Source organism: Zeugodacus cucurbitae, chromosome 5 (assembly GCF_028554725.1).
Source record: "Zeugodacus cucurbitae isolate PBARC_wt_2022May chromosome 5, idZeuCucr1.2, whole genome shotgun sequence".
In the NCBI taxonomy this organism is placed as follows: domain Eukaryota; kingdom Metazoa; phylum Arthropoda; class Insecta; order Diptera; family Tephritidae; genus Zeugodacus; species Zeugodacus cucurbitae.
Genome location: NC_071670.1, coordinates 19,892,103 through 19,918,615, shown reverse-complemented (window position 1 = coordinate 19,918,615; position 26,513 = coordinate 19,892,103). Strand labels below are relative to the sequence as shown.

At 36.9% G+C, this 26,513-nt stretch overlaps 1 protein-coding gene across 2 annotated transcripts; it reads right to left on the bottom strand.

Moving 5' to 3' along the window:
* Positions 1 to 5: 5 nt before the first annotated feature.
* Positions 6 to 24,745, bottom strand: LOC105214990 (ubiquitin-conjugating enzyme E2 Q2). 2 transcript variants are annotated; one of them, XM_011188716.3, is made up of 8 exons: positions 24,583 to 24,745; positions 3,888 to 4,004; positions 3,230 to 3,493; positions 3,087 to 3,161; positions 1,455 to 1,746; positions 1,234 to 1,382; positions 1,076 to 1,154; positions 6 to 1,019 (listed from the first exon to the last, which is right to left on the bottom strand). In XM_011188716.3, the coding sequence occupies exons 1-8, from the start codon at positions 24,742 to 24,744 to the stop codon at positions 988 to 990; spliced, it is 1,170 nt and encodes a 389-aa protein (XP_011187018.1). In that variant the 5' UTR covers position 24,745; the 3' UTR covers positions 6 to 987. The 2 variants fall into 2 exon arrangements, with proteins under 2 accessions (XP_011187018.1, XP_054087322.1); XM_054231347.1 differs by having other exon boundaries at positions 1,076 to 1,142.
* Positions 24,746 to 26,513: the final 1,768 nt, after the last annotated feature.

The following is a 26,513-nucleotide window of genomic DNA, read 5'->3' as shown; positions in this document are numbered from 1 at the left end:
AATAATTTATTAAAACAAAATTTAAATCTTTACTTTATTATCGTATGTGATTGTTTAAAAGCAGTTTAGAGCTATCTTTTTGCGTTTTTTTAACTGAGTAATAAGTGTAAGTGTTTTTATAATTGTAATAACTTCATTTTTCATTTTAAGCACGTTTCATTATTTGCAAAAAACGAGTGGTATTTCGTAATTTTATATTTTTTCAATATTTTAAACAAGCATTTCCACATACGGTAGTGCGTTAAATTTAAAAATCTTTCGGAACATAAATTCTCACTTCTAATTGAGTGAAATTGTAACTGAACTTAACCTCACACATATGTATAAATACAATTAAATATTTAATTTATGCAATGTTTTTTTTTTCACTACTACTAGTAACTGAAACGTATTTACTTCTTAATGCAAAATGTCTGGCATGATTATTTTCGCTATGTAGTTACTGATTTTTACACTCAAAAGAGACACCGAATACATTTTGTTAAACATGCATTTACATAAGTACATATTTATGAACTCTTAATAGCAAACGGTCTTTTGGCGTATGATAAACGAAAATGTTCTGTGTGCAAAAATCTTTAGTCCATCATATATATAAATATTTCAGTTTCAGAATTCACATACGTCATCATATGTCACTGTGTGTGTGTTCCAATTGTGTTGATTTACAAAGAGTTTTTTAAAACTATGCTATAATATTTGCGCTTTCCTGCCAAGTGTGTTCATCTTTATAATTATTTGCTTATACTTTAATGTGTTTACTAACATTTTCTAATTCTCTTACATGCTTAGTGCATTTTTATATGTATACATGGATAGATTTGTTTGCGTTTTATATCAACTATAATTTAAGTATATTTATAAGATCTATTTAATTTGCGTTTTTTATTTTGTTTTAACCAAGGAAATGATAAAAACGTATATTAATATGTATACGAACTACACACTATTTAGGGTAGAGAAAAACTTGATGGCGTCGCTGGGTTTTTAGCCATCTTCCTTTGGCGGTGTGAACCAGCCTGTAATAGAGAAAAGTTAAACAATCGTTGTTGATAATAATAAACCAATTACTCACCATTTTTCTCGTGTATTTGCACCAGGGACTTAAAGCTCTGCTGTGCACGCGCCAAGCTGTACTGACCCTGCGATAATGCCTAAAGTTGGAATTTAGAAATTCCGCAACAAACAAACAAAAAAATAGCAAAATCTTAACAAAAATCTCATGAAACTTACCTTCGTAGCGCCAAATTGTATTCTGGCTTTACCCTTCACGAGGGTTGCGGCAATTTGCATGATGACAGCTTCCACAGTGTAAGCGGAACTCCACCCCTGCTTTGTCAGTAGCTCCATACATATGGCACCGCCCACTAGCACATAACCACCTAAAAAAAAAAGCGTGACATGAGCAAAGGCAATGCACAATGGATTTATGCAATTGATTATGTGTAACGCACCCGATATTATTGGATGCACGACGCGTACGAATGGCGGCTCAAATGGGTAGGTTTCTTTGAAAATAATATTTAGCAATATGCTGTCTTTGCCTTCCTTCTCTTTTAGCATAACCAAATCGTTGTGTAGCGGGCTGTCGGGATCAACTGATTTCAGGCGTATATTCCACTCGTATATCGAATCGTTTACCAACTCTATGGAGTACATATTACTCTTAAAAGAATCGGAGCGGTAAATGTCGCGCAGCTCTTTCATGAGACGATCGGTCGCTTGAACAGAACCAGAAACAGATCCCTGCAATAGAATAATAATAATAATGAGCATAAGGGGAGAGCTACTGTTCTTCCAAATGAGCAGACATAAATAGGCTTTAATTAACTGTTGTACGTATCAATTCTGTAGTTAGTCTAGAGAGAATGTATATAGAATAGACAATTCAAACCTCAGCTGTGTCTAAGAGGAAACTTTGTAAATATTATAGTCCTTTACTGCTGTAGAGGGGATATTGAAAAAGGCCCAACAGCGATTTCCTGGCTCTATGAAATCATAGTTAAGCCAATAATGTTTTATGGAATTGTCGTCTGGTGGGCTCGTTCCAGAGAACGATTCTCATTAGAATTTGCGCAGCACATTACACCCGTGGATGAAGCGGTCCGTTGTATTGCGTGGAAGGTCTCCCATTAGATTCAGAGAAGCTAAGTACATGAAGGGTCCGAAACAGGGACACTCTAAAATCCTGTCCTAACATCTTTATCAGTAGCTTCAAATTCCCTTGCAATCCGACTTGTGCGGGTACCCGGTCACCGCGGAATAGCTGGAAACTGCAAAGCGGGATAGCTTGCGAAAGGGTACCCTAGCAACATTGACGTCGAATGAGTAATTCGTGGTCCACTTGCACTACAGCGCTGGGCACACTGATTCCGAGTGAACTCGCCAAGCAGCACCGGTGGATCACAAACGGTCGTTTAGAAAGGCTAACCTCGCCGTAATGATTACTGTGCTTACTGGTCATTGTCAGACATGCGGTGAGGTAGGGATCAAGTCAGACTCTAGTTGCCAAAACTGTTTGGTGGAAGGCGAACAGGAATCATCCAAGCACTTCGTCCTTAAATGTCCAGCAGTCGCAAGACTTAGGCTAAAACGCCACGGGAGGCACATCTTCGGCGATCCCAGCGAAGTGACTGGAATTGACATTAGCCGACTTAAGATCAAATAACAGAGTCCAAGCGCTTTGTCGAATCATAAGGGTCTTGGCGATCAGTCCAGAGTATTTAGGTGTGACAAAGGACAGTCGATTCCACCCCTTGACCTAAACTAACCTAACCTAAACATAAGCGGAAATATACTGTAACAAAAGTAACTTGCAACATAAGTAACCGATAAATAATCAAGACAGCGACGAGTACTTCCAGGATATTCGTTTTGTAACCCACTATCAGTATATTCCCATGGTATTTAACCTCTTAATATATCTTGTGATCCTGCATTGGTATTTATTAATAAAATTAACTTAATGTATAGACATAAATATCTATCAATACCGTGTAAGCGCTAAAATAATAACACACATCCTAGAATTCAAAAATAGAAAGCTATGCATACAATTAAAAATATACACTACATACGCAACGCACCTTTAAATAGTCTTGTCTTTGACTTTGTCGTAGTCTTTCTAATGTGGCCAGATGTTCCACTTCCATTTCATCTTTCTGTGAACCAAACAAAATTTGTTAAGTGTATTCATGTAAATATGTCAATGTATTTGCGCAAAATTTACCTCAACTTTATTCGCGCTGCGTCCGTCATCCATTTCCAATGGTAGATCTTCATCGCCCTCACTCTCCTGCTCGCTCTCACATATGAGATCTTCTACCTCATCTTGATCCGAATCGATGTCCTCAATTTGATGCTGCGCTGCCGGCTGCTGATGCAATGGTGACGCACTTGGGGGTGGTAATTGAAACGGTATTGTGAGGTTATCAATATCGGGTGGCAGTGGGACATTGTGCAGGCGGCACAGTTCACGTAGCAATATGCCAACCTACGAACGAACCAACAAACAAGGGTAAACAACAAGTTCATAAATGCATTACAAAAGCGTCAGGCGAAGAGTACGCCAAACTGATAAAACAAACAAACGAACGGACTAAATAAAAAAAAGTTATAATAAACACCAACGCAACAGTGTAGCTTTTGCATTACACTGTCGCTAATGGTCGCTCCATATAAACGTATTACACACTTCTGTTTGTATTTGATATTTTGTTTTGTAATCGGGATATGCATATACCTCACATACATACATACATAAATGATTGTATGTGTATAACTATTCGTTTTTGCCGGTGGTGTGCGGCCGGTGGTACCGCTGTGACCATGAGGTGTAACTAGGCGCTACTGGCGGTCTATGTGAATTCGCTACAAAGTTCACTCACCTGATTTATAACATGATTATCACGTCCATTCGTATTGCTGAGTATTTGTACGGCATTTGTTACACTTGTCTCTTCACTCTCTGCGAACCAAACGGGTGGCGAGGATGGATACGTTTCCTGAAAAAAATCAGAAAGTGGGTATAAGTTATGTGAAATTATATATTAATTAAGTAATTATTCGATAACCATTGGAAGGTGAAATATTTGTCAATACTAATTGCATAATCTTGTTCTGGATACCGGGACACAGGGGCATACAAGGCAACGAACTTGCAGACCAACTAGCCCTTCATTGCTGTTCTTCCGCAAGTTCTCAGAAATATACTACTAGAAGACGAACTGGCAAGTGGGAATCGCTACTGGCTGCACTTGCAGGGACTGTTTATAGAGGGGTACAACCGGAAGAAATTCAAACAACTTATTGCGCTCCCAAGGAACAAAATCAGACAACTAGTGTCACTTTATACCGGCCACTGCAGACTAAGGCGTCATCTGAACAAACTCCGAATCTGCTCAACGGACCTGTGATCTGGAAGCGGAAACACCTGAGCTGGAAGCACCACCTGGACTGTCACGCAATTGCGGGGTTAAGGAGTCAGGCAATGGGGTCTCTATATCCCCAAAAGGAAAGTATCGCGTCCACCAGCCCTGCAGCGCTACTAAGTATTCTGTGATAAACAGGAGAGGACACAATAGACCGTAGGTCTATAAAAATATAATCTATTCTCAAATAAAATCTATCTATCTAATTCTTCTTCTTGACTGGCGTAGAAAACGCTTACGCATGTCCGTACAACATGACCTAGCCAGCGTAGCCGCTGTCTTTTTATTCGCTGGACTATGTCTATGTCGTCGAACAACACATACAGCTAACCATTCCATCTTCTGCGGTATTCGCCATTGCCAATGTTTAAGGGACCATAAATCTTCCGCAAAACCTTTCTCTCAAAAACTCCTAGTGCCGTCTCATCGGATGTTGACACCGTCCACGCTTCTGCACCATAAAGTAGGACGGGAATGATGAGGGACTTGTAGAGTTTAGTTTTTGTTCGTCGAAAGAGGACTTTACTTTTCAATAGTCTACTCAGTCCATAGTAGCACGTGTTGGCAAGAGTAATTCTGCGTTGGATTTCAAGGCTGACATTGTTTTTGCTGTTAATGCTGGTTCCCAGGTAGATGAAATTATCTACAACTTCAAAGTTATGACTGTCAACAGTGACGTGGGAGCCAAGACGCAAATGCGCTGACTGTTTGTTTGATGACAAGAGATATTTCGCCTTGTCCTCGTTCACCACCAGACCCATTCGCTTCGCTTCCTTATGCAGGCGGGAAAAAGCAGAACTATGAGCGCGGGTGTTGTTTCCAATGATATCGATATAATCGGCGTACGCCAGTAGCTGTACACTTTTATACAAAATTGTACCTTATCTGTTTAGCTCTGCGGCTCGAACTATTTTTTCCAGCATCAGGTTAAAGAAGTCACACGATAGCGATTCACCTTGTCTGAAACCTCGCTTGGTAGCGAACGGCTCGGAGAGGTCCTTCCCGATCCTGACGGAGCTTTTGGTATTGCTATACGTCAGCTTACACAGCCGTATTAGTTTTGCGGGGATACCAAATTCAGACATCGCGGCTTAAAGGCAGCTCCTTTTCATGCTGTCGAAAGCAGCTTTAAAGTCGACAAATAGATGGTGTGTATCGATCCTCTTTTCACGGGTCTTCAGTTGTTGATTTTCCAGGTCTAAAGCCACACTGATAAGGTCCAATCAGTTTGTTGACGGTGGGCTTTAGTCTTTCACACAGCACGCTCGATAGAACCTTATAAGCGATGTTAAGGAGGCTTATCCCACGATAGTTGGCGCAGATTGTGGAGTCTCCCTTGTTGTGTATTGGGCCGAGTACACTGAGATTCCAATTGTCGGGCATGCTTTCTTCCGACCATCAGCTCTTCGTCGCCGTATTTGAATAGCTCGGCCAGCAATCCATCGGCCCCCGTCGCCTTGTTGTTCTTCAAGCGGGTAATTGCTATTCTAATTTCTTTTCGGTCGGGCGATGGAACATCTGTACCATCGTCGTCGATTGGGGAATCGGGTTCGCCATCTCCTGGTGTTGATGCAAAATAGAAATTACACAATTTGGCTTGGGTCATCGTTATCAGTATTCACGACATAAATTAAAGGACAAATACAAGTCCAGAACCGTAATTTGTGTCTAGAAAATTTACATTTCTACAACGAAAATTATTTTCACTTTTTGTCAGATACAGTGATGTGCGATTAAACACTAATACATAGACTGGCTAATTATACTAGTTTAAAAGTTTTTGTCTAGTTTCATTAGTATTGTTCGACTGACTGTGTGTATGACAAAGCCAATCGTTATAATTGCACCTATTGTTACGTATGCAGCTTTACATTTTTATAAAATTTAATATTATTATTAATATTGAATATTTAAAAAGTTCAGGCCGTTAAAAAATTTAACTATAAACACATTTTTAATAGTTATTTTATTTAATAATGCATATATTAAGAGAGCTATGTGCAAAATTTTATTCGAAGTGGTCACATTTTGCTTCCACACAAACCCTTAAACCAATCGACCATTGATCAATAGCGGCACGCACAGTTTCTGTTGGTAATAATGATTCTGCTAGAAGCAAAGATTTCTTGAGACTCTTCAAATTTCTTTGTATTCGACAGGCCACGTCTTGTAATAACTCAGCCATAAATAAAGTTATGAAAGTAAAATTAGGTATAAAGGACCGCACTAATGGGCATATTTAAATGTCATTCTTTTTAAGTGGGCGTGGTCCCACCTCGAAATATTTTTTTGTATATATCTCGCAAACCCCTAAAGATATATAAACACCATACACCATAAAAATTTTTGAAATCGGATAATAACCACGCCCACCATACAAAGGTTATTCTGAAAATTACTAAAAATGCGTTAACTTACTAATCGCAAGCACCAGAAACACTAAATTTTTCAGATGAAATGGCAGAAGAAAGCTGCTCTCAGAAAAATTTGAAAATGGGCGTGGCGTTGCCCACTTATGGTTCAAATACCATATCTCAAGAACTACTAGACTGATTTAATTGAAATTCGGGATATAATATTTTCTTAAAATCCTGATGACACGAATGAAAAATGGGCGAATCGGTTCACAACCACGCCAACCTCCCATATAACCCAATTATGAATTCCATCTGATTCGTTCACTTTATAATATATAGCGGAATGAAACTTTACACAAATATGTATTTGAGGTGTGGCAGCATTCATTTTAAAATTATCAAAATCGTACTATCACTTTCAAGGCGCCGGATATCGAACATGAAGAGCTCCGTACCTTAGTATAATTTTTTACCGAAATAATATGGTAAATCTCTCAGATATTTTAAAGAAATTCAAAGAAGATGTGTTCATTCTAATAGTGTGTCTCAGTACTAAAGCATACCATAAGATCCCCTAGTTTCCATATACCTAATTAAATCGGTTAATATGTGAAATATCTTAGCCGAATAATTTACCTTGGCGAAAATGAGTAAATTCCGTTCAGGAATTACCTCAGCCCTCATATACTACATATGCAGATTATTATTATTATACTGGACTTTATTCCGAAATCGAGTCAAATCGTATGTTATCTTAAAAAAATTACATCAGCAAATTTCGAGAGTATAAAATGCACGGTTACACCCGAACTTAGCCCTTTCTTACTTATTTGTATATTATTTATACCATTCAACCCTATTATAATATACAAAAAGGTTACAATCAGGAATCTGTTTGAGACAAGTTGCCAAAAATATTTTGGGAGTTTGAATTCCTTAATATATATTTTAAGAATATATGTATCGTATACATATTTTATTATATGTATTATAATTGTTTCCTATATTCCGTTGTCTATTCATTTAACCACAGTTCCTTCATATTAACTCACATGGGCAATTGACGCTTTGTTATTAATATGATTAAGTATGATTTTTCTGTGCAATCTAGTTGCTCCAGAATTCTAATTGCCCTGTTAGGACATGCTTAAAACTCTAGTGCTTCTTTAAAATCGTAAGGTTACTGGTATAAATTTATTTCAGTAAAATACGCAACCTAGACTTTGTATGACGAAAGCAATGTCATACACTGGTAGCAATTTACATAAATTCATCTGTTTTTTTTTTTAATTTTTGTAATACAATTTCTGGGCTAAAATTAATTTTACCTATTAGGTATACAACTTTGCTTCCGCCGTTTTTTGTGTAAATTTAAGACTTTTTTGTATAAAAACGGTTAAAAATGTCGATGAGCCTCAGCCGCACTTTTCTTGGAATTCAAAAAGAAAAGCAAAATTTACCGCAAATGTCGAGAATTCGGCTCAAAAAGTGACATTTTCAGCTGGGAATAAGTTTGGGATGCAATCTCTACAAATATTTTATATGTCGAAGATCTATATAAAAAATTCGATTTAATCGACCAGTGCTTGACCCTAGAGACATCTATTGGAAAACGGCGGAAGCAAAGTTGTAAACCTAATATTAATATTGGTTATTAAAAGAAGTAAAACCATAAAAATGAAGCAATTTATCTTTAGATTCAAAAAAGGTATAACTATTTTACTCCTTTTGAGCTAGCAATCTCATAAAATCAGGTACAAAAACTAAACATTTTTTAAAGAAAATAATTGCGATTTAATTCCCAACTTCTTGTAGTCTGTCCACTTTCCGTAGCGTTATAAAACTTGAATTAATCTTTTCGGAATTGAAGCAATTAGGTTTTAGCAGTACTTGCCGCGCAAGCTTCTTTAAGGGGTTATATACAGTTAGACGGCAGAAAAAAAGTTAATTTTCCAGAATTTTTTCTGAGAAAACTTTTTAATTTATTGATCCAAAAATTTATACACATATTATGATATCTTTTAACTGTATTTTAAGACTTAGTACTAGTAAAAATATTTATTTGAAACAGAACTACAGCTGATCTCCAGGAGCTCCTCTCAAAAAAGACGTTTTGCGGTGACCACTATATCTCGGAACTGGATCATCCGAAATTAAAAAACTAAACAGATTTCGTTAAAATAATGTCAAATCTAGTAATTAATCGAAGGAATAAGCAAAATAAATTTTTTTCACAAAATGGCGGTTTCTCAAAAAAAAAACATCGATTCTACACCGAAATTTCGGCCTTAAATTGTTTATAAAAAAAAAAATATTTATCGGAGAGAAAAAATCTACGATTAATTACTAAAAAATATATAAGAAGTAATGTTGGTCACCGACTTTGAAAACACTATTTTGAGAAAAACGCGTTTAAAGTTTGGATCTTGTACTTCCAAGCACTCTGAAACGTCTTTTCAAATTTTTCATTTGCTTGTAACTTTGAAAATATTCACCGGAACGATATGAATATTTATTCTCTGTGTATTCTTAAATATATGTACATTAAGAAAATGAAATAAAAAAAATCGATTTTTTGAAAATTCTAACTGTATATAACCCCTTAACCCCGACTTTTAGGTCTTCGACTGTGTTAAATTGTCGTCATTTAGCATAAATTTATCTTGATAGAATACCCCAGAGATTTTCAATACGTTGTAAGTCTGGCCTAAGAGCAGGTCAGTAGAGAAGTTGAAATTTTTTATGTCTGAACAACACTTTTTACTCCCTGGAACAATGAATTGCGGCATTATCTTATTGGAAAATATATTCAAGGCCGCATAACTCTTCTGCTTTCTCTACCATCATAGTTTCTAACAAACCGCAATAGATTGACGAGATCATTTTAGTTGGAACCCATGGCATTTAAGTGATACCATTACAGCAAACCTTGCCCACACCATAGAACCTCCACCTGACGACGCTTTGGCCATTGTAACTTCTTTATTAAATCGTTTATCATGCCAATAATATTGAAACTCATCAGGTTCACCTAATTTAAAACGTTTTGCATCGCTAAATATGAACTTTGACCATTCTGAACATAGCTTTATGAGAGTCAGTTAACGGAGGTTTTTTGAGGAGTTTTGTATAGGCAACATGGTCAGATGATTTTTAATATTTATCGCACACGTCTGCTCTTTATTGACAATTGTAATGTGCCACAATTTCTGTCGACATACGTTTTTTTGGTTGACAATCTAATTATTCAAGGGTTTTGTCGTCGCGATACCTTAGTGTTTCGGTCATATTTCATGTTTTTATGTCGATTTTTTCGCCAATTTCCCTTGTAGAAATCCCAGACACGAAAAATACGCATTGCAGTATTTTCACTAAAATAATATAAATTTACTCCTTTCTAAAAAAAAAAAAATTCACACAATGATCAAATTATCCTAATTGAATTTATGTGAAATGCCACCTGTAAACTCTTCGAAAACTCATATAAAACTAAATTAGTCCGCTAATATTTCAAAATAAAACATTTATTTAACGGTTCACACATCATTATTTACCATTATGCTTATGCGACCAAATTTGATTAAACTTTTTAATGAAATTACTCTATATTTACACCGCAGTTTTTATTTTAGATTATTTTAGTGCCGCCAGTGTATAAGTGAGAATAATCAATTTGTCAATATGCAATCCTTCCGCCAATTGATATCTTCTGAACTAAATATGTACATATACATTATGAGATCAAAATGCCCCCATTAAGTAAAATAATCACAGCAAGGGGATCACTAACTTAACTTAACTCTAATACATAGTTTATTAAAGCTATGGAGTTTAAAGTTTCCTTCTGTGTCAATAATGTATATTTACAAAATTTTCTTAATTTAATTACTTTCAGGCTTACGCCACATTGAATATTAAATTTCAATAGTAGATGCTAGTATATCAAATCCTTTAAGCGCTTCCTTCGTAAGTAAAACCGTTATTTAATGTACATACATATACTCCCTTGGGCGTAAAGAATGCCACCATATTTGACTGGCCATCTTAAACGCTCTACTTAAATTACACAATACCATTTAAAAAAAAATTTAATGTAATATGTACATAAATTCACAAATATACATACATACGTATATGGGTATAAAAAATAATAGTTAAAATGTATAAAAGAGTATAAATATCTGCTAGTAATTCCGATGGAACAAGGCGCTTTGCATTTTATATCAGGAATGAGGACACACACAAAACCAGACCAAGTAAAAAAAATGTGCAAAGTAATTTAACCTTTAATTGGAGCATTGAACCGGACCGAGGCAGAAAGTGCAACGAATCATAATTTATTAAACGCCGCCATACAGAAACAAAAGTCACTACAACAACAACAAATGTTGTAAGAAACAACAACAACAAATAACACAACACATCTGGTAAGAATATTAACTGTAAAAGACGAGCGAATAACACTATAATAAGAAAACAATATGTCAATAAAACAGACGAAAAGACAAAACAAAAATAGCAACAAATCTCCGTGCATATGTACATTGAATAAATCAGTAATAAAAGACCTATAAGCAGTGGGTAAAATAGGCTAGAGGAAGTTGACAGACAGGTAACCAACCAGACGAGCGAGCGGCAATAAGGACTCTGTAATAATATACACACATTTATAAATATATATGAAGGCATACATACTATGATAGCGCTACCAATAGCAGTTAGTATTAGGAACATGTAAAGTATATCCAAAAATGTAGACAATGTCACCCATATTTCTTATCTTATCTATAAATTGAACTACAAAGACCTGCATTGAATTGTAGAAAGAAGTAAAAAGAAGCACAACGAAAAGAGCGGCCTACAAAGTGTCTAACCGGTAAGGCAATGAGCGATTCAGTTTCAAGGCGCTTTAATACAGGCATTGTGCAGATTTCACACAACTAAAGATTAGAATGCAATGTCAAGGAACGTAGCGCCAGAGCTGTGTTCCAGAAAACAGAGAAAATGTAAATGTAAGAAATAAGGAGGTGAAGAAATGATTTTTTACTGTCGTTCTGTCAAATAATAGATACACATATGTACATATATAAATATATATTTATCTATATACTACTATTATAAAGAGGAAAGATTTGTATATATGTTTGTAATGACTAACCATAGACTGTATTTATTGCTTATCTCAACTTTCCAGAAATAGTTCCCAGTGAGGGTATCTAAAAATCTTAATTTGAAACTGAAAATCGTCTTGCAAGTCATTCTCTTCACATCGCAATCGCGTGCCAGAGAGTCGAGTAACGAGCGATCGCAGCTGGTTGCTGAACAAAATTTCAAAAACTACCAAGTACGCGTAGCGTGTGCAGAGGCTTGAAGAACAAAATATTATACAAGCTCCTTCTGTGTCAATAATGTATATTTATAAAATTTTCTGAATACTACCGAAGCTATGTGTATAAACCAAACTTCTAGCGCAGGACCAATTTCAACCAAATTTCGTACATAATATTGCAAAACATTTTTATAAAAAACAAGCGTTATGAAAATATCCAATGATCTTGCTACCCCTGGGAAAGTACAGCGGAATGAAATATATATCTAAACTACGAGAACACCCAAATCCATTGGCATATGCTTTAGTACATTTATGCGATCAAACACGGCTAAAAAGAAGAGATATGACTGCGTACTAGAGAGCAACGTTTCACCAAAACAGGTCATCTACTTATAATTATTCTACACTAGCAGACCCGGCCCCACACGTTTTTGTGGCTAAGTTATACATTAAATTAAGTTGGTCCAATCTTGGCTTCGGCGACGATATTGATCACTCGAGGTTGATTTATGTTACGCAGCATGATGACAACTCACACTACTTTTAATTGCAAAGTGAGTGGTGATAGTACAGGAAATTTTAAATAGCTTGGGATAATTGACTATGTAATCCTGGTTTGTAGCTGTGTCAACTCTCTTGGACTGAAATTCTAAATTGTCGCATTAAGATCATCGATATCTTTTTTTTTACCACCAATATAGGTAATTCAATTAGTCATTTATGGTTATCATATTGAGGTTTCATGTCAGGAAAACTTCTCTTTCGAGTCAATGAAGTGACAGAAATCTGTTGGAAATGCTATTAATCCATCGAGGTGTCAACTGCCAACTGCTTCCACAATCGCAATTTGATATTGTTGCAAAAACACTCATATATTAGTTGTTAATTGGCGATTCTTTATGTGTCACCACAAATTAAACAAATTTTAGGCAAGCGATTAGCCCGTCAGTAACAGTTGATCCAGGAATAATTGGAAGAGTCTGGCGTAAATCACCTGCTAACAGAATCCTGGCTCTACCAAAAACGTTCATCGACAATGAAGATCTTTTAAAGTCCTGTGCAGTACCTCCAGCAACTTCTTGAATATTTGGAAAATTTTCGTTATAGCGCTATTGTTGGCGATTTTGCCGACAGGTGTTTCGTTCATTTGCAATTTAGGAGTAATTTCAAGGCCGAATGTGCCGTTTGTTTGCCTATTAACAGGTTCCAAGTTGCCACTATTCCCGTTAATCTTGGTGGTGAAAATGAGTGAAATTGGTTCTGGAATTACATCAGCCCTCATATACTATATATGATGATTTTCTATTGGACTTTATGCCGAATATATAGGCCAAATTGTGTGTTATCTTAATAAAATTACATCAATAAATTGCGAGAGTATAGAATGTTCGATTGGACCCGAACTTAGCCTTTCCTTATTTGTTACAAATTGTTTTGGGTTATCGACACAACCTTATACAATTGAACAATAACAAAAATATTTTAACAAAGCAACAATGATAACCTTCAAAATATTATTTTTTTGTTTTCTCTTTTTATATTTTTCTTGTCAACTCGAATAAAATTCTCTTATTATTATCTTCCTCGCAATTTTTCCTTATTTACTCACTTTCTAATCTTTTTCTGTTTTTCCACGAATATTTCAAGACTACAATTAGCCAGATCGGTTTGACCGTTCTCGTTTTTTTGCGGCACAAACGAACAGCAATTCGTTTTTATATTATATTATTATCAAACGACAAACACGACCATACAGTAGGGAGCCGACCGCGCGAGTGATCTTAACCCCCCCTCCCGTACCCCGTGCTCGAGTGACGCCTACAACTCTACAATGCATAGTTAGCCGCCGAGCGGCTTTTCAAAATTTTTAACTCGTGATATCTTTTGAATGGAATGTCAGAATCTTATAATTCAAAAAGTTATACATATAAAGGTTTTGAAGCGATCTTAAATAATGAATCATTTATATCATAAGGATTAATGCTAAGGTACAAATAAAGAGCCTTTTCAAGTAGTTGTATTTTAATTAATTAATTTATATAAAATCGTTTATTGTGACAAAACTATAATAGTTAGAGATGTAATGTGTTTTTTGTAGATAATGATAAGTTCTACAAAATTGTAGTACATCACTTTGTTATATCTTCAATCGTTTTCGTTGCATTCGCGATTATATATAAACCCAAACGATTACCCACCTCCCGCCCAACCGACGCGTGGGGCGCAATCCGCAAACGAGCGGAATTTGCCGAGTCATGAAAGGCAAGAGTTTTTAAGCGTCGAGATCTCAAACTGCTCAGCTACAGAAAGAAAAATTTCAACAGCTAAGATTTAAATTTACAAAAACAAAAGAAAATGATAAAATATTTTTGTATTCAAAATGCAGAAGTTCGTAAATAATCCCTACTAATATTATAAATGCGAATGTAAGTTTGTTTGTTACGCTTTCACGCAAAAACTACTGAACCGATCATCATGAAACTTTGTACATATACTCTTGAAGGTACTAGAAGCAACATAGGGTACTTTATATTAATAAAAATTTTTTTACGAAAGATAAAACAATTGTTTGTCAAAAAATTTATTTTTTCCTCGACGAGACAATATGGATGATTTTGAGAATGAAATTGCACGAGAGCTAAATTATGATTTCATAGCACTGCAACATCAAGTGACAGAATTAGTTACTCAATTACTTCCAGAGCAAAATCATGTTTTCCATCAAGTTTTACGTAAAATAGACTCCGGTAGTGGTGGACTCTTCTTTCTCGATGCACCAGGAGAAACTGGAAAAACGTTTTTACTAAACTTATTATTAATGTCCGTCAGAAAAGACCAAAAAATAGCAGTTGCCGTAGCTTCGTCAGGTATTGCCGCGACGCTATTAAACGGCGGTCGTACGCACATTCCGTTTTAAAATTACCATTGAATTTGGCACAGGAAGATTCGCCAATCTGTAATTTTAGTAAAAATAGTTCACGAGGTAGAATGCTGCGAGAATGCAAGCTTTTAGTGTGGGATAAAAGTACAATGTCTCACAAAAAGGCTATAGAAGGTTTAAACCGGACCCTCCAGGACTTGCGAGATAGTACAGATATAATGGGAGGCATGGTGGTTTTATTGGCTGGTGATTTCCGTCAAACCCTCCCAGTGATTCAGAGGGGGACACCAGCAGATGACGTGGATTCAGGACTTTACGCAGAAATGTTGTTGAAAATTGGTGATGGTTGTTTAGACGTTGACGCTGAAGGCTACATATCACTGTCAAGAGAATTTTGTAATTTAGTAAAAAGTGATGTGGATCTCATTGCTAATGTCTACAAAAATATCTTAAATTAATACTTTGTATTTTATTTTTTTAAATTGTTAGAATTCAGAATTATTTATTTGTGTGACGGTGAAATATATTTTAACATTTGTTGTTGCATTTCAATAAGCATATATTAAAGTGTTGAAACTTCTGTCTGTAGTAATTTTTAAAAATTGTTGATCTCAGCCAAACAATCAAATTTAGTTATCATATTGACTCATTTCTATTATTATACCCTTACCCTTTATCTCTCATATTTATTTAATGACTCCACTGCGGGCGAAGCCGCGGGTAAAAAGCTAGTATATATATAATAGTTAATATGCTATAAACTTATGCCTGTCGAGTTGTCGAGAGTTAGATATAGGATAGATATATATATATACATATATAAATGATCACGATGACGAGTGGAGTTGAAATCCAGATGTCTGTCCGTCCGTCTGTCCGTCAAGCGATAACTTTGGTAAAAATTGAGATATCTTAATGAAACTTGGAACACATAAAATGGTGACAACCTATAACTAAGCCATAAATAAAGTTATGAAAATAAAATTTGATACGGAGGATCGCATTAGGGAAGGGCATATTTGGATGTAAAAGCAGTATAAACCAAACTTTCTGCAGTCGTTTCTTTTAGCCGTGTCCATATACAGCACAAAAATGAAAGAAATCGGATAATAACCCCGCCCACCTCGCATACAAAGGTTACGTTGAAAATGACTAAAAGTGCGTTAACTCACTAATGAAAAACGTCAGAAACACTAAATTTTACAGAAGAAATAGCAGAAAGATGCTGCACTGAAATTTTTTTTTCCAAATTGAATTGGATAAACTGTGTGCTTTTTTATTTGTTAAAAAAAATTAAAACTGACCTTTAACTATTGTGAAATTTATTCCTTTCGCTATTTTGAGAGGGCAACTCTATATGGCTTTTAAACCTCTTTAATTTATTTTTGTTAGTCTGATTATGTCTCTTGTTTCTAAAATATCCATTTAAAATATAATTTAAACTAATTAAAAACTTCAAAATGGTTTACTTTTTTAAATTTCCACAACTCACTCATCAACGCATAGATTTCGACCAAAATTTTAGATTTTGCGAATTCAATAATTTCATGGGGAAATTCATATCCTTAGTGTATGAACACCAGTATGGATGTGCTGTTGTTGTAGCGGTACCCAGTATGGATATCTTTTCGATATCCATTGTTCCGACTATTTTAGAATTTCACGAAAATTTCTTGTGTCTTAAAAAATAAAGCTATCATTCGGCAGTAATCAGATGCATCAGTTAGTGATGAGCTCAAACGGTAACAGATATGATAGGTAGGTAAAGTGAATGACATACGACGCACTTAGGCTTAAAGGAGGCCCATTATGACTCCACAGGGGCTCAAATCCCCTCCCACTACCATATCCTCTCTGAACCATTCTTTGGTTATTATAATGTTGTTCAATTTAACATTTTTAGAAGTGCAACTTCGTAGATGCTAGACTGGCAACATTTCTAATTTATTTTGAAAATATAATTTTGGTGAAAAACCAACACTCCAATGTCAAAAATGCAAAGCAAACTTTCAAGTAATGCGTAATTTCACTACGAAGATTACCATAGAAATTTAGGTCTATTAGTAGAAACTGTTGCACCAAATCTTGTTAGATAAAAAATTGGAAAAAATCACAGGATATTGTCATATATGTATTTTATTGTTATTTAATCTTAAATGTCATAATAAATACGTCAAATTTTGTACAAATTTATATAAAAAATTTTACTTTATAAATTTATAAAATTTATGAGATAATGGTTAAGGCAAGATTGATCAAACCTCAGCATATGAACATAAGTGAAACAATACCATATGTACAAGCTTACTCTCGTTTAGCAGCAACTCATAATAGTGCGTGCAATTTAACACGTATATCTTCTTCTTCTTAACTGGCGTAGAAACCGCTTACGCGGTTATAGCCGAGTCCACAACAGTGCGCCACGCATCTCTCCTTTTGGCGGTTTGGCGCCAATTGGTAATACCAAGTGAAGACAGGTCCTTCTCCACCTGGTCCTTCCACCGGAGTGGAGGTCTCCCTCTTCCTCGGCTTCCACCAGCGGGTACTGCATCGAAAACTTTCAGAGCTGGGGCACTTTCATCCATTCGAACAACATGACCCAGCCAGCGTAGCCGCTGTCTTTTTATTCGCTGGACTATGTCTATGTCGTCGAACAACACGTACAGCTCATCATTCCATCTTCTGCGGTATTCGCCGTTGCCAATGTTTAAGGGACCGTAAATCTTCCGCAAAACCTTTCTCTCGAAAACTCCTAGTGCCGTCTCATCGGATGTTGACACCGTCCACGCTTCTGCACCATAAAGTAGGACGGGAATGATGAGGGACTTGTAGAGTTTAGTTTTTGTTCGTCGAGAGAGGACTTTACTTTTCAATTGCCTACTCAGTCCATAGTAGCACCTGTTGGCAAGAGTGATTCTGCGTTGGATTTCAAGGCTGACATTATTATCGGTGTTAATGTTGGTTCCTAGGTATACGAAATTATCTACAACTTCAAAGTTATGACTGTCAACAGTGACGTGGGAGCCAAGACGCGAATGCGCTGACTGTTTGTTTGATGACAGGAGATATTTCGTCTTGTCCTCGTTCACCACCAGACCCATTCGCTTCGCTTCCTTATCCAGGCGGGAAAAAGCAGAACTAACGGCGCGGGTGTTGTTTCCGATGATATCAATATCATCGGCGTACGCCAGGAGCTGTACACTCTTGTAGAAGATTGTACCTTCTCTATTTAGCTCTGCAGCTCTTATAATTTTCTCCAGCATCAAGTTAAAGAAGTCGCACGATAGCGAGTCACCTTGTCTGAAACCTCGTTTGGTATCGAACGGCTCGGAGAGGTCCTTCCCGATCCTGACGGAGCTTTTGGTGTTGCTCAACGTCAACTTACACAGCCGTATTAGTTTTGCGGGGATACCAAATTCAGACATCGCGGCATAAAGGCAGCTCCTTTTCGTGCTGTCGAAAGCAGCTTTAAAGTCGACAAATAGATGGTGTGTGTCGATCCTTTTTTCACGGGTCTTCTCCAAGATTTGGCGCATGGTGAATATCTGGTCAGTTGTTGATTTTCCAGGTCTAAAGCCACACTGATAAGGTCCAATCAGTTTGTTGACGGTGGGCTTTAGTCTTTCACACAGTACGCTCGATAGAACCTTATAAGCGATGTTAAGGAGGCTTATCCCACGATAGTTGGCGCAGATTGTGGGGTCTCCCTTTTTGTGGATTGGGCAGAGTACACTGAGATTCCAATCGTCGGGCATGCTTTCTTCCGACCATATTTCGCAAAGAAGCTGATGCATGCACCTTATCAGCTCTTCGCCGCCGTATTTGAATAGCTCGGCCGGCAATCCATCGGCCCCCGCCGCCTTGTTGTTCTTCAAGCGGGTAATTGCTATTCTAATTTCTTCACGGTCGGGCAATGGAACATCTGTTCCATCGTCGTCGATTGGGGAATCGGGTTCGCCATCTCCTGGTGTTGTACTTTCACTGCCATTCAGCAGGCTGGAGAAGTGTTCCCTCCACAAACACAGTATACTCTGGTCATCAACCACTAGATCACCGCTGGGGGTCCTACAGGAGTGTGCTCCGGTCTTGAAACCTTCAGTTAGTCGCCGGATCTTTTCGTAAAATTTTCGAGCATTACCCCTGTCGGCCAGCTTGTCAAGCTCTTCATACTCACGCATTTCTGCCTCTTTCTTTCTTTTTCTGCAAATGCGTCTCGCTTCCCTCTTCAGCTCTCGGTATCTTTCCCATCCCGCTCGTGTTGCGGTCGATCGCAACATTGCGAGGTAGGCAGTCTGTTTTCTCTCCACTGCGAGACGACAATCCTCATCATGCCAGCTGTTTTTTTGGCTTTTCCGAAAGCCAATGGTTTCGGTTGCAGCTGTACGTAAGGAGTTTGATATGCCGTCCCACAGCTCCCTTATACCGAGATGCTGATGAGTGCTCTCAGAGAGCAGGAGTGCAAGTCGAGTAGAAAATCGTTCGGCTGTCGGTTGTGATTGCAGCTTCTCGATGTCGAACCTTCCTTGTGTTTGTTGACGTGTGCGCTTTTCTACACAGAGGCGGGTGCGTATCTTAGCTGCTACAAGATAGTGGTCCGAGTCGATGTTGGGACCACGAAGCGTACGCACATCAAAAACACTGGAGACATGTCGTCCATCTATCACAACATGATCGATCTGGTTGCGAGTGATTCGATCCGGGGACAGCCAAGTAGCTTGATGGATTTTCTTATGCTGGAATCTAGTGCTACAGATGACCATATTTCGGGCCCCGGCGAAGTCGATCAGCCTCAGACCGTTTGGTGATGTTTCGTCATGGAGGCTGAATTTTCCGACTGTTGTGCCAAAGACACCTTCTTTACCCACCCTAGCGTTGAAATCGCCAAGCACGATTTTGACATCGTGGCGGGGGCAGCGCTCATATGTACGTTCTAGGCGCTCATAGAAGGTATCTTTGGTCACATCGTCCTTCTCTTCCGTCGGGGCGTGGGCGCAAATCAGCGATATGTTGAAGAACCTCGCTTTGATGCGGATTGTGGCTAGACGTTCATCCACCGGAGTGAATGCCAGGACTCGACGACGGAGTCTCTCTCCCACCACGAATCCCACACCGAATTTACGCTCCTTTATATGGCCGCTGTAGTAGATGTCACAAGGACCCACCTTCTTCCGTCCTTGTCCCGTCCATCGCATTTCTTGGATTGCGGTGATGTCAGCCTTTACTCTTACGAGGACATCAACCAGCTGGGCAGAGGCACCTTCCCAATTAAGGGTCCGGACATTCCAGGTGCATGCCCTTAAATCATAGTCCTTTATACGTTTGCCGTGGTCGTCATCAAAAGGGGGGTTTCTCATCCGAGGCCTGTGTTTCTTATTCACTGGTTATTCGTTTTTATGTGGTGGGTCCCAAGCCCTACGCACAACCGCATAAGCGGGATTCGCCTTCTCACTTTAGCTCGCTTCCAGACGGATGTCTGTTGGCTACCCAGAGGATACTTGGTCTAAGACCGGAAGTTGTGAGCTGCTTGAGCCACATGTAAAAGAATCGTTCCTGGCCACTCCCAAGTGAATGGCAGTCAGAAACTTTCCTCACTTACGTGAACTTCTACATATGACTCCATCCTCCCTTACGTATATATCAATATATAAATACCTACAAACATACATTTGTATGGCTATCAAATTGTTAAAAGGGCACGTTCCATACGTATACCTGGTTTTAATAAAACCGGCATTTATTGACAATATTCATTGGTGCCGATAAATAAAGCGGTATATTAAAATTACTACATTGGTTCCTGCCTAATTTTGGGACCACTACCAAACAGATTTTTCTATTGTAAATATCTGCAGGTTCCTTCCCTACAATTTTATGGTAATCCTTCAGCCGCTCTGGACGTTTTAAAAATATTAGGAATCTACATTTTGAGGAATCTACATTTGTTTCATTTCATTAATGGGATATATTGTATACCAATAAATAAATAATAATAAATAATAGAGGTTTATATAATTTGTATCTATATAATAGGCACGATTCCGATTTGGCGGTCGGGGTTTGACAACTCCGATCGGTATAAATGGGGTATCGGGTGAAAGAGGAGGATCTACAGAGCAGGAATAGGGAAAACTTTAGTATACCGTCCCACGATTTCGGGGTTAAAGTGAATATGGGCGGATAGAGGAGGATCTCCAGATTACGAATATATATAATTATTGCCGCCGCAAACTTATAGTTTCTGAAATATTTGCAATTTAAGATTTAAAATTAACAATTTTCAACACGTTATTTCTCACTGTATATTGAATTGTTCACATATATTTTGCACTTTAAATATATTTACACTTCATTAATTTGTTTCTACATATTTATTTTTAACAAATTATATCAAAATTTGCTGTAAATAAACATTTAATTTTATGCAGAATTCTGTTTATTTGTAAAATAACAAAACGGTTGCAAGATGACAGAACATAAGTGTTGCCACATGCATCGATTAAAAATAATCAAAATGAATAAAATTCCCAAAATGAAGAAAACAAATACCCAATAAATAGTTATTAAGTAAACATTCTAACTACAAAAAAATACCAAGGTTTCAAAATTTATAAGTGCTTCAAAAAAATAACCCTGGTCGAGCCAACACCGGGGATTATCAAAGAGGTGGAATAACAAGTTCTTCCGCGTAGAACTATTTTCTGCAGAGGCGGCCTTCGGCCGCGCTTCAAAAAAATAACCCTGGTCGAGCCAACACCGGGAGTTATCAAAGAGGTGGAATAACAAGTTCTTCCGCGTAGAACTACTTTCTGCAGAGGCGGCCTTCGGCCGCGCTTCAAAAAAATAACCCTGGTCGAGCCAACACCGGGAGTTATCAAAGAGAGGGAAATGGAAAGTTTTTTCGCGTACAACTATTTTCTGCACTGGCGGCCTTTGGCCGCGCTTCAAAAAAATAACCCTGGTCGAACCAACACCGGATATTATCAAAATATGGGAAATAATAAAATAATTTACATTACACATTACATGCATTATGTTTATTGTAACGGGTGATTTTTTTGAGGTTAGGATTTTCATGCATTAGTATTTGACAGATCACGTGGGATTTCAGACATGGTGTCAAAGAGAAAGATGCTCAGTATGCTTTGACATTTCATCATGAATAGACTTACTAACGAGCAACGCTTGCAAATCATTGAATTTTATTACCAAAATCAGTTGGCAGAAAATCCGCTTTTTTATCGACAAATTTTGTTCAGCGATGAGGCTCATTTCTGGTTGAATGGCTACGTAAATAAGCAAAATTGCCGCATTTGGGGTGAAGAGCAACCAGAAGCCGTTCAAGAACTGCCCATGCATCCCGAAAAATGCACTGTTTGGTGTGGTTTGTACGCTGGTGGAATCATTGGACCGTATTTTTTCAAAGATGCTGTTGGACGCAACGTTACGGTGAATGGCGATCGCTATCGTTCGATGCTAACAAACTTTTTGTTGCCAAAAATGGAAGAACTGAACTTGGTTGACATGTGGTTTCAACAAGATGGCGCTACATGCCACACAGCTCGCGATTCTATGGCCATTTTGAGGGAAAACTTCGGAGAACAATTCATCTCAAGAAATGGACCCGTAAGTTGGCCACCAAGATCATGCGATTTAACGCCTTTAGACTATTTTTTGTGGGGCTACGTCAAGTCTAAAGTCTACAGAAATAAGCCAGCAACTATTCCAGCTTTGGAAGACAACATTTCCGAAGAAATTCGGGCTATTCCGGCCGAAATGCTCGAAAAAGTTGCCCAAAATTGGACTTTCCGAATGGACCACCTAAGACGCAGCCGCGGTCAACATTTAAATGAAATTATCTTCAAAAAGTAAATGTCATGAACCAATCTAACGTTTCAAATAAAGAACCGATGAGATTTTGCAAATTTTATGCGTTTTTTTTTTAAAAAAGTTATCAAGCTCTTAAAAAATCACCCTTTATTTGGGGTATAATCTTTCTTTTTCATTATTGTGATTCTTATAATTCGTTTACAAAATATGTGATATGGTAACACCTATTTTGTGTCAGAATGCAACCCTTTTTTATTGTAAAAATAAACAAAATTGTGCAAAAAGTAAAATGCTTATTTACAGCATATTTTAATATAATTAGTTAAAAATAAATATTTATAAACAAATGTGTGAAGTGTAAATATATTTAAAGTGCAAAATATATGTGGAAAATTCAATATACAGTGAGAAATAACGAGTTAAAAATTATTAATTTTAAATCTTAAATTGCAAATAACTCAGAAACTATAAGTTTGCGGCGGCAATAATTATATATATTCGTGATCTGGAGATCCTCCTCTATCCGCCCATATCCATTTTAACCCCGAAATCGTGGGACGGTATACTAAAGCCGACCCCAGGAATATATATAAATATTATTGATCGGACATATAGTTTATTAAATATTCGTGTTTAAATTTCCATTTTTTTCTATGAGTTGCACATGCTATTTCACACACTTTAACGCAATTTTCCCATATTTTTCAATTCACATATTGATAATTACACTTTTAACATTGAATTTAATACAAATTTCGCCTTTAATTAAGATTTTTTAAGGAAAAATTACTTATTTTAAAAATCACTTAGCACACTAATAGCTGAAAAGGTTTCTGTGTTTACAATTATGTGGAAAACGAGCGTTGCCACATGTTAGAAACCATAGATGATAGATTTTTTAATGACTGTGTTTTATTTATTAGCATAGCATAGTTTTTTGTCGTAGAACTCTCTTCTGCATCAAGGATGTATATAAAAAATCTTTCCAGGGATGTCCGAAGTTTTTTTTCGTGTAGAACTCCTTACATCATTGGGGACCTTCGTCCGCGCTTAAAAAAATGTCCCTGGTGGAGCCAAAACCGGGGTTGTCCGAATTTTTTTCGAGTAGAATTTCTTTCTGCACAGGCGGCCTTCGGCCGCGCTTCAAAAAAAAAAATACCCTGGTTGGGCCAAAACCGGGGGTGTCCGAAAATTTTTCGCGTAGAATTCCTTCCTGCACGGGCGGCCTTCGACCGCACTTTAAAAAAAATTACCCTCATCGATCCAACACCGGGGGTTTTCGAAGTTTTTTCGCGTAGAACTTCTTTCTGCAGAGTGAAAAAAGTGCGTAAAATGTGTTAAAGTGTATTAAATTGTGTGAAATAGCTAGTTGAAAATTTTGATGTTTTTATCTTTAAAGCGGAATATTTCGAAAACTAGGCGTCTGCGGTACCTATTTTCGGATACCTATTTCCCTATATATTTTTGAATCGGGAGGACGTCCTCTTTCCAACGGTGTAATCAGATCGCGGCGCCATAGTAATCGGAATTGTGCCATATAATACATAAGGGATAAAATATGGCTTTAGTATTATAATTAATACGTTATGTTTGAAATTAAATTTGCTGTTCCAAAATTTAAGGAACTTTTATTTTGTTATACTTAGCAGTTTAAAAATACCTTTAAGATTCACAAGAGATTATTTCATTTTATCTTCATAAGTTTCAACTTAATTATGTTTATAAAAATGTATATTGTTATACAATATTACTTACCGTAATGTTTGCGTGTATATCATAACGTTTGCCGTTTTTGCCAATGAAACGACATGTCAACTCGTCAACACTCGAATTCAGTATCTGAAAGCGCTCATGGTTTTTTGTAAATATTTTTTCCAGTGTTTTTATTTCCAATTTTAATGTGTTCAAGCAAGCCATCTCGAAACTGTCAGCGTCAGCGTGTGCACGTTTACCTCGTATTGTGCAATTCAGTTGGATAAACCAACTATAGAATTTGAAATACACCACAAAGGGGGGTGTTATAGTCAGTCCTTTCCGTTAAAATACCTCGTCTCCTCTTTGTTGGTGTTGTCGCAAATCCGGATGATGTTATTTCAACTGATGATGAAGCTATAGACAGTTAGTTTTTGTTTTTGTTAGAAGAAGCGAAGGCTTTTTCGACGCTATATAATTAGTAATTTTAATTTGAGTGTTGGTTGGCTTTATATTTTCTGTTTTCCACTGTAATAAATTAACTGTTAAATTGCGAACGCACTGACTGATGCTGGGAAGCTCGTGTCCGCTCGCTTCTCGGGCATTACGCAGTGTACCTTTGACGACTCGATTTGCGCCGACGAAACGAAAGCACAAATCTGTTGTCAAATTCAGACAAGGAAGAACACACCAGCGGATCGACTTGAAATACGGGTGTAAAGGGCATTCAGGTACACTGCACTTTTTTCACCAAAACCGTAACTGTCGTCACAAGCAACGTCAGCGTCAACCTTAGCGCTTATATCTCTGTCGACTGCGCAGTAAGAGTTGTTTAAAATCGTTGTTTCAGGTCAAATTGGGGCGGATTTCACTTTTAAATATAATTTTTTTATTATTCAGAACTTCCTTGTTTTTATCACATGAAAACACTTAAATTTACAAGTATTTCACACTTTTAGTAAATTATTAATTCTCCTCTTTTTTATACATAAATTTTTTATATAATTTTCGCTTTTAGTTCCAATTAACAATTTTGATAATATAAGCACATTTGAGATTTTCTCTTCATGAAATTATATGAAACGAATTAAATAAAACAAGAACTCAAAATCGACCACAAAAGTACGAAAGTATAAGAAACGATAAACGACGACATGAAATGTACATTGCGACAAAAGAGGAAAAAAAATTGCACTGAAGAAATCGAAGCGAATCGAAGGAAATTAACGAGCATTAACTTGGAATTGCCACAGAGGTCTACCAATCCCTTCGCACTGCAATACCGCTCACGATGTCTTAGCCAGACTCACAACATTTATCCCACACACTGTACGGGATCCTATTTCCATTGTTCACAAACTATTTATATTTCCTTTATTTCTATGTTTCTTCCTTAATTGAAATTCAACGTTTTATTGTAACTAAATTAACACATTTTTCTGGAAAAGTTTTTCATTTTCAATTATTCACACACGCAAACAATGTTTCTACTTATAAGAGCACATAAGATTCGTAGATCTGTGAAAATTAACCAAACCGAAAAATCACTTTCGCCAACAAATATAAGAAGCAAAGTGAAAGAAGGAAGGCAAAAAACTACCAAAACGAAAAGACAGAGACGAAAATTGCGACGCGACTGCAGGCTTGCCATATTTCTATTTGAAGCGTACCACTCGTGATTCTTTGAAATTTATAACTTTATTGCAATACATTTTAAAAACAAGGCTGAATATAAATCTATATGAATGCATGAGATCAATATATTAAATAAAGTACAAAACAAAGAGATTTTGCGAGTCTAAAATGGTATATCATTGAATGAAAGTGAGGCATATTATTCTCAGTAATATGGCAACATTGATTGCGTTATTCCAATTGGTGATTTTTCTACACGACTTTTTCAACAATCTATGTTGCACTCTCGCTTAAACAAAAGCTAATAAAGCTATGCCAAACACCTGCTGTTTAATTAAATCAGAAAAGTCCGCTTTACA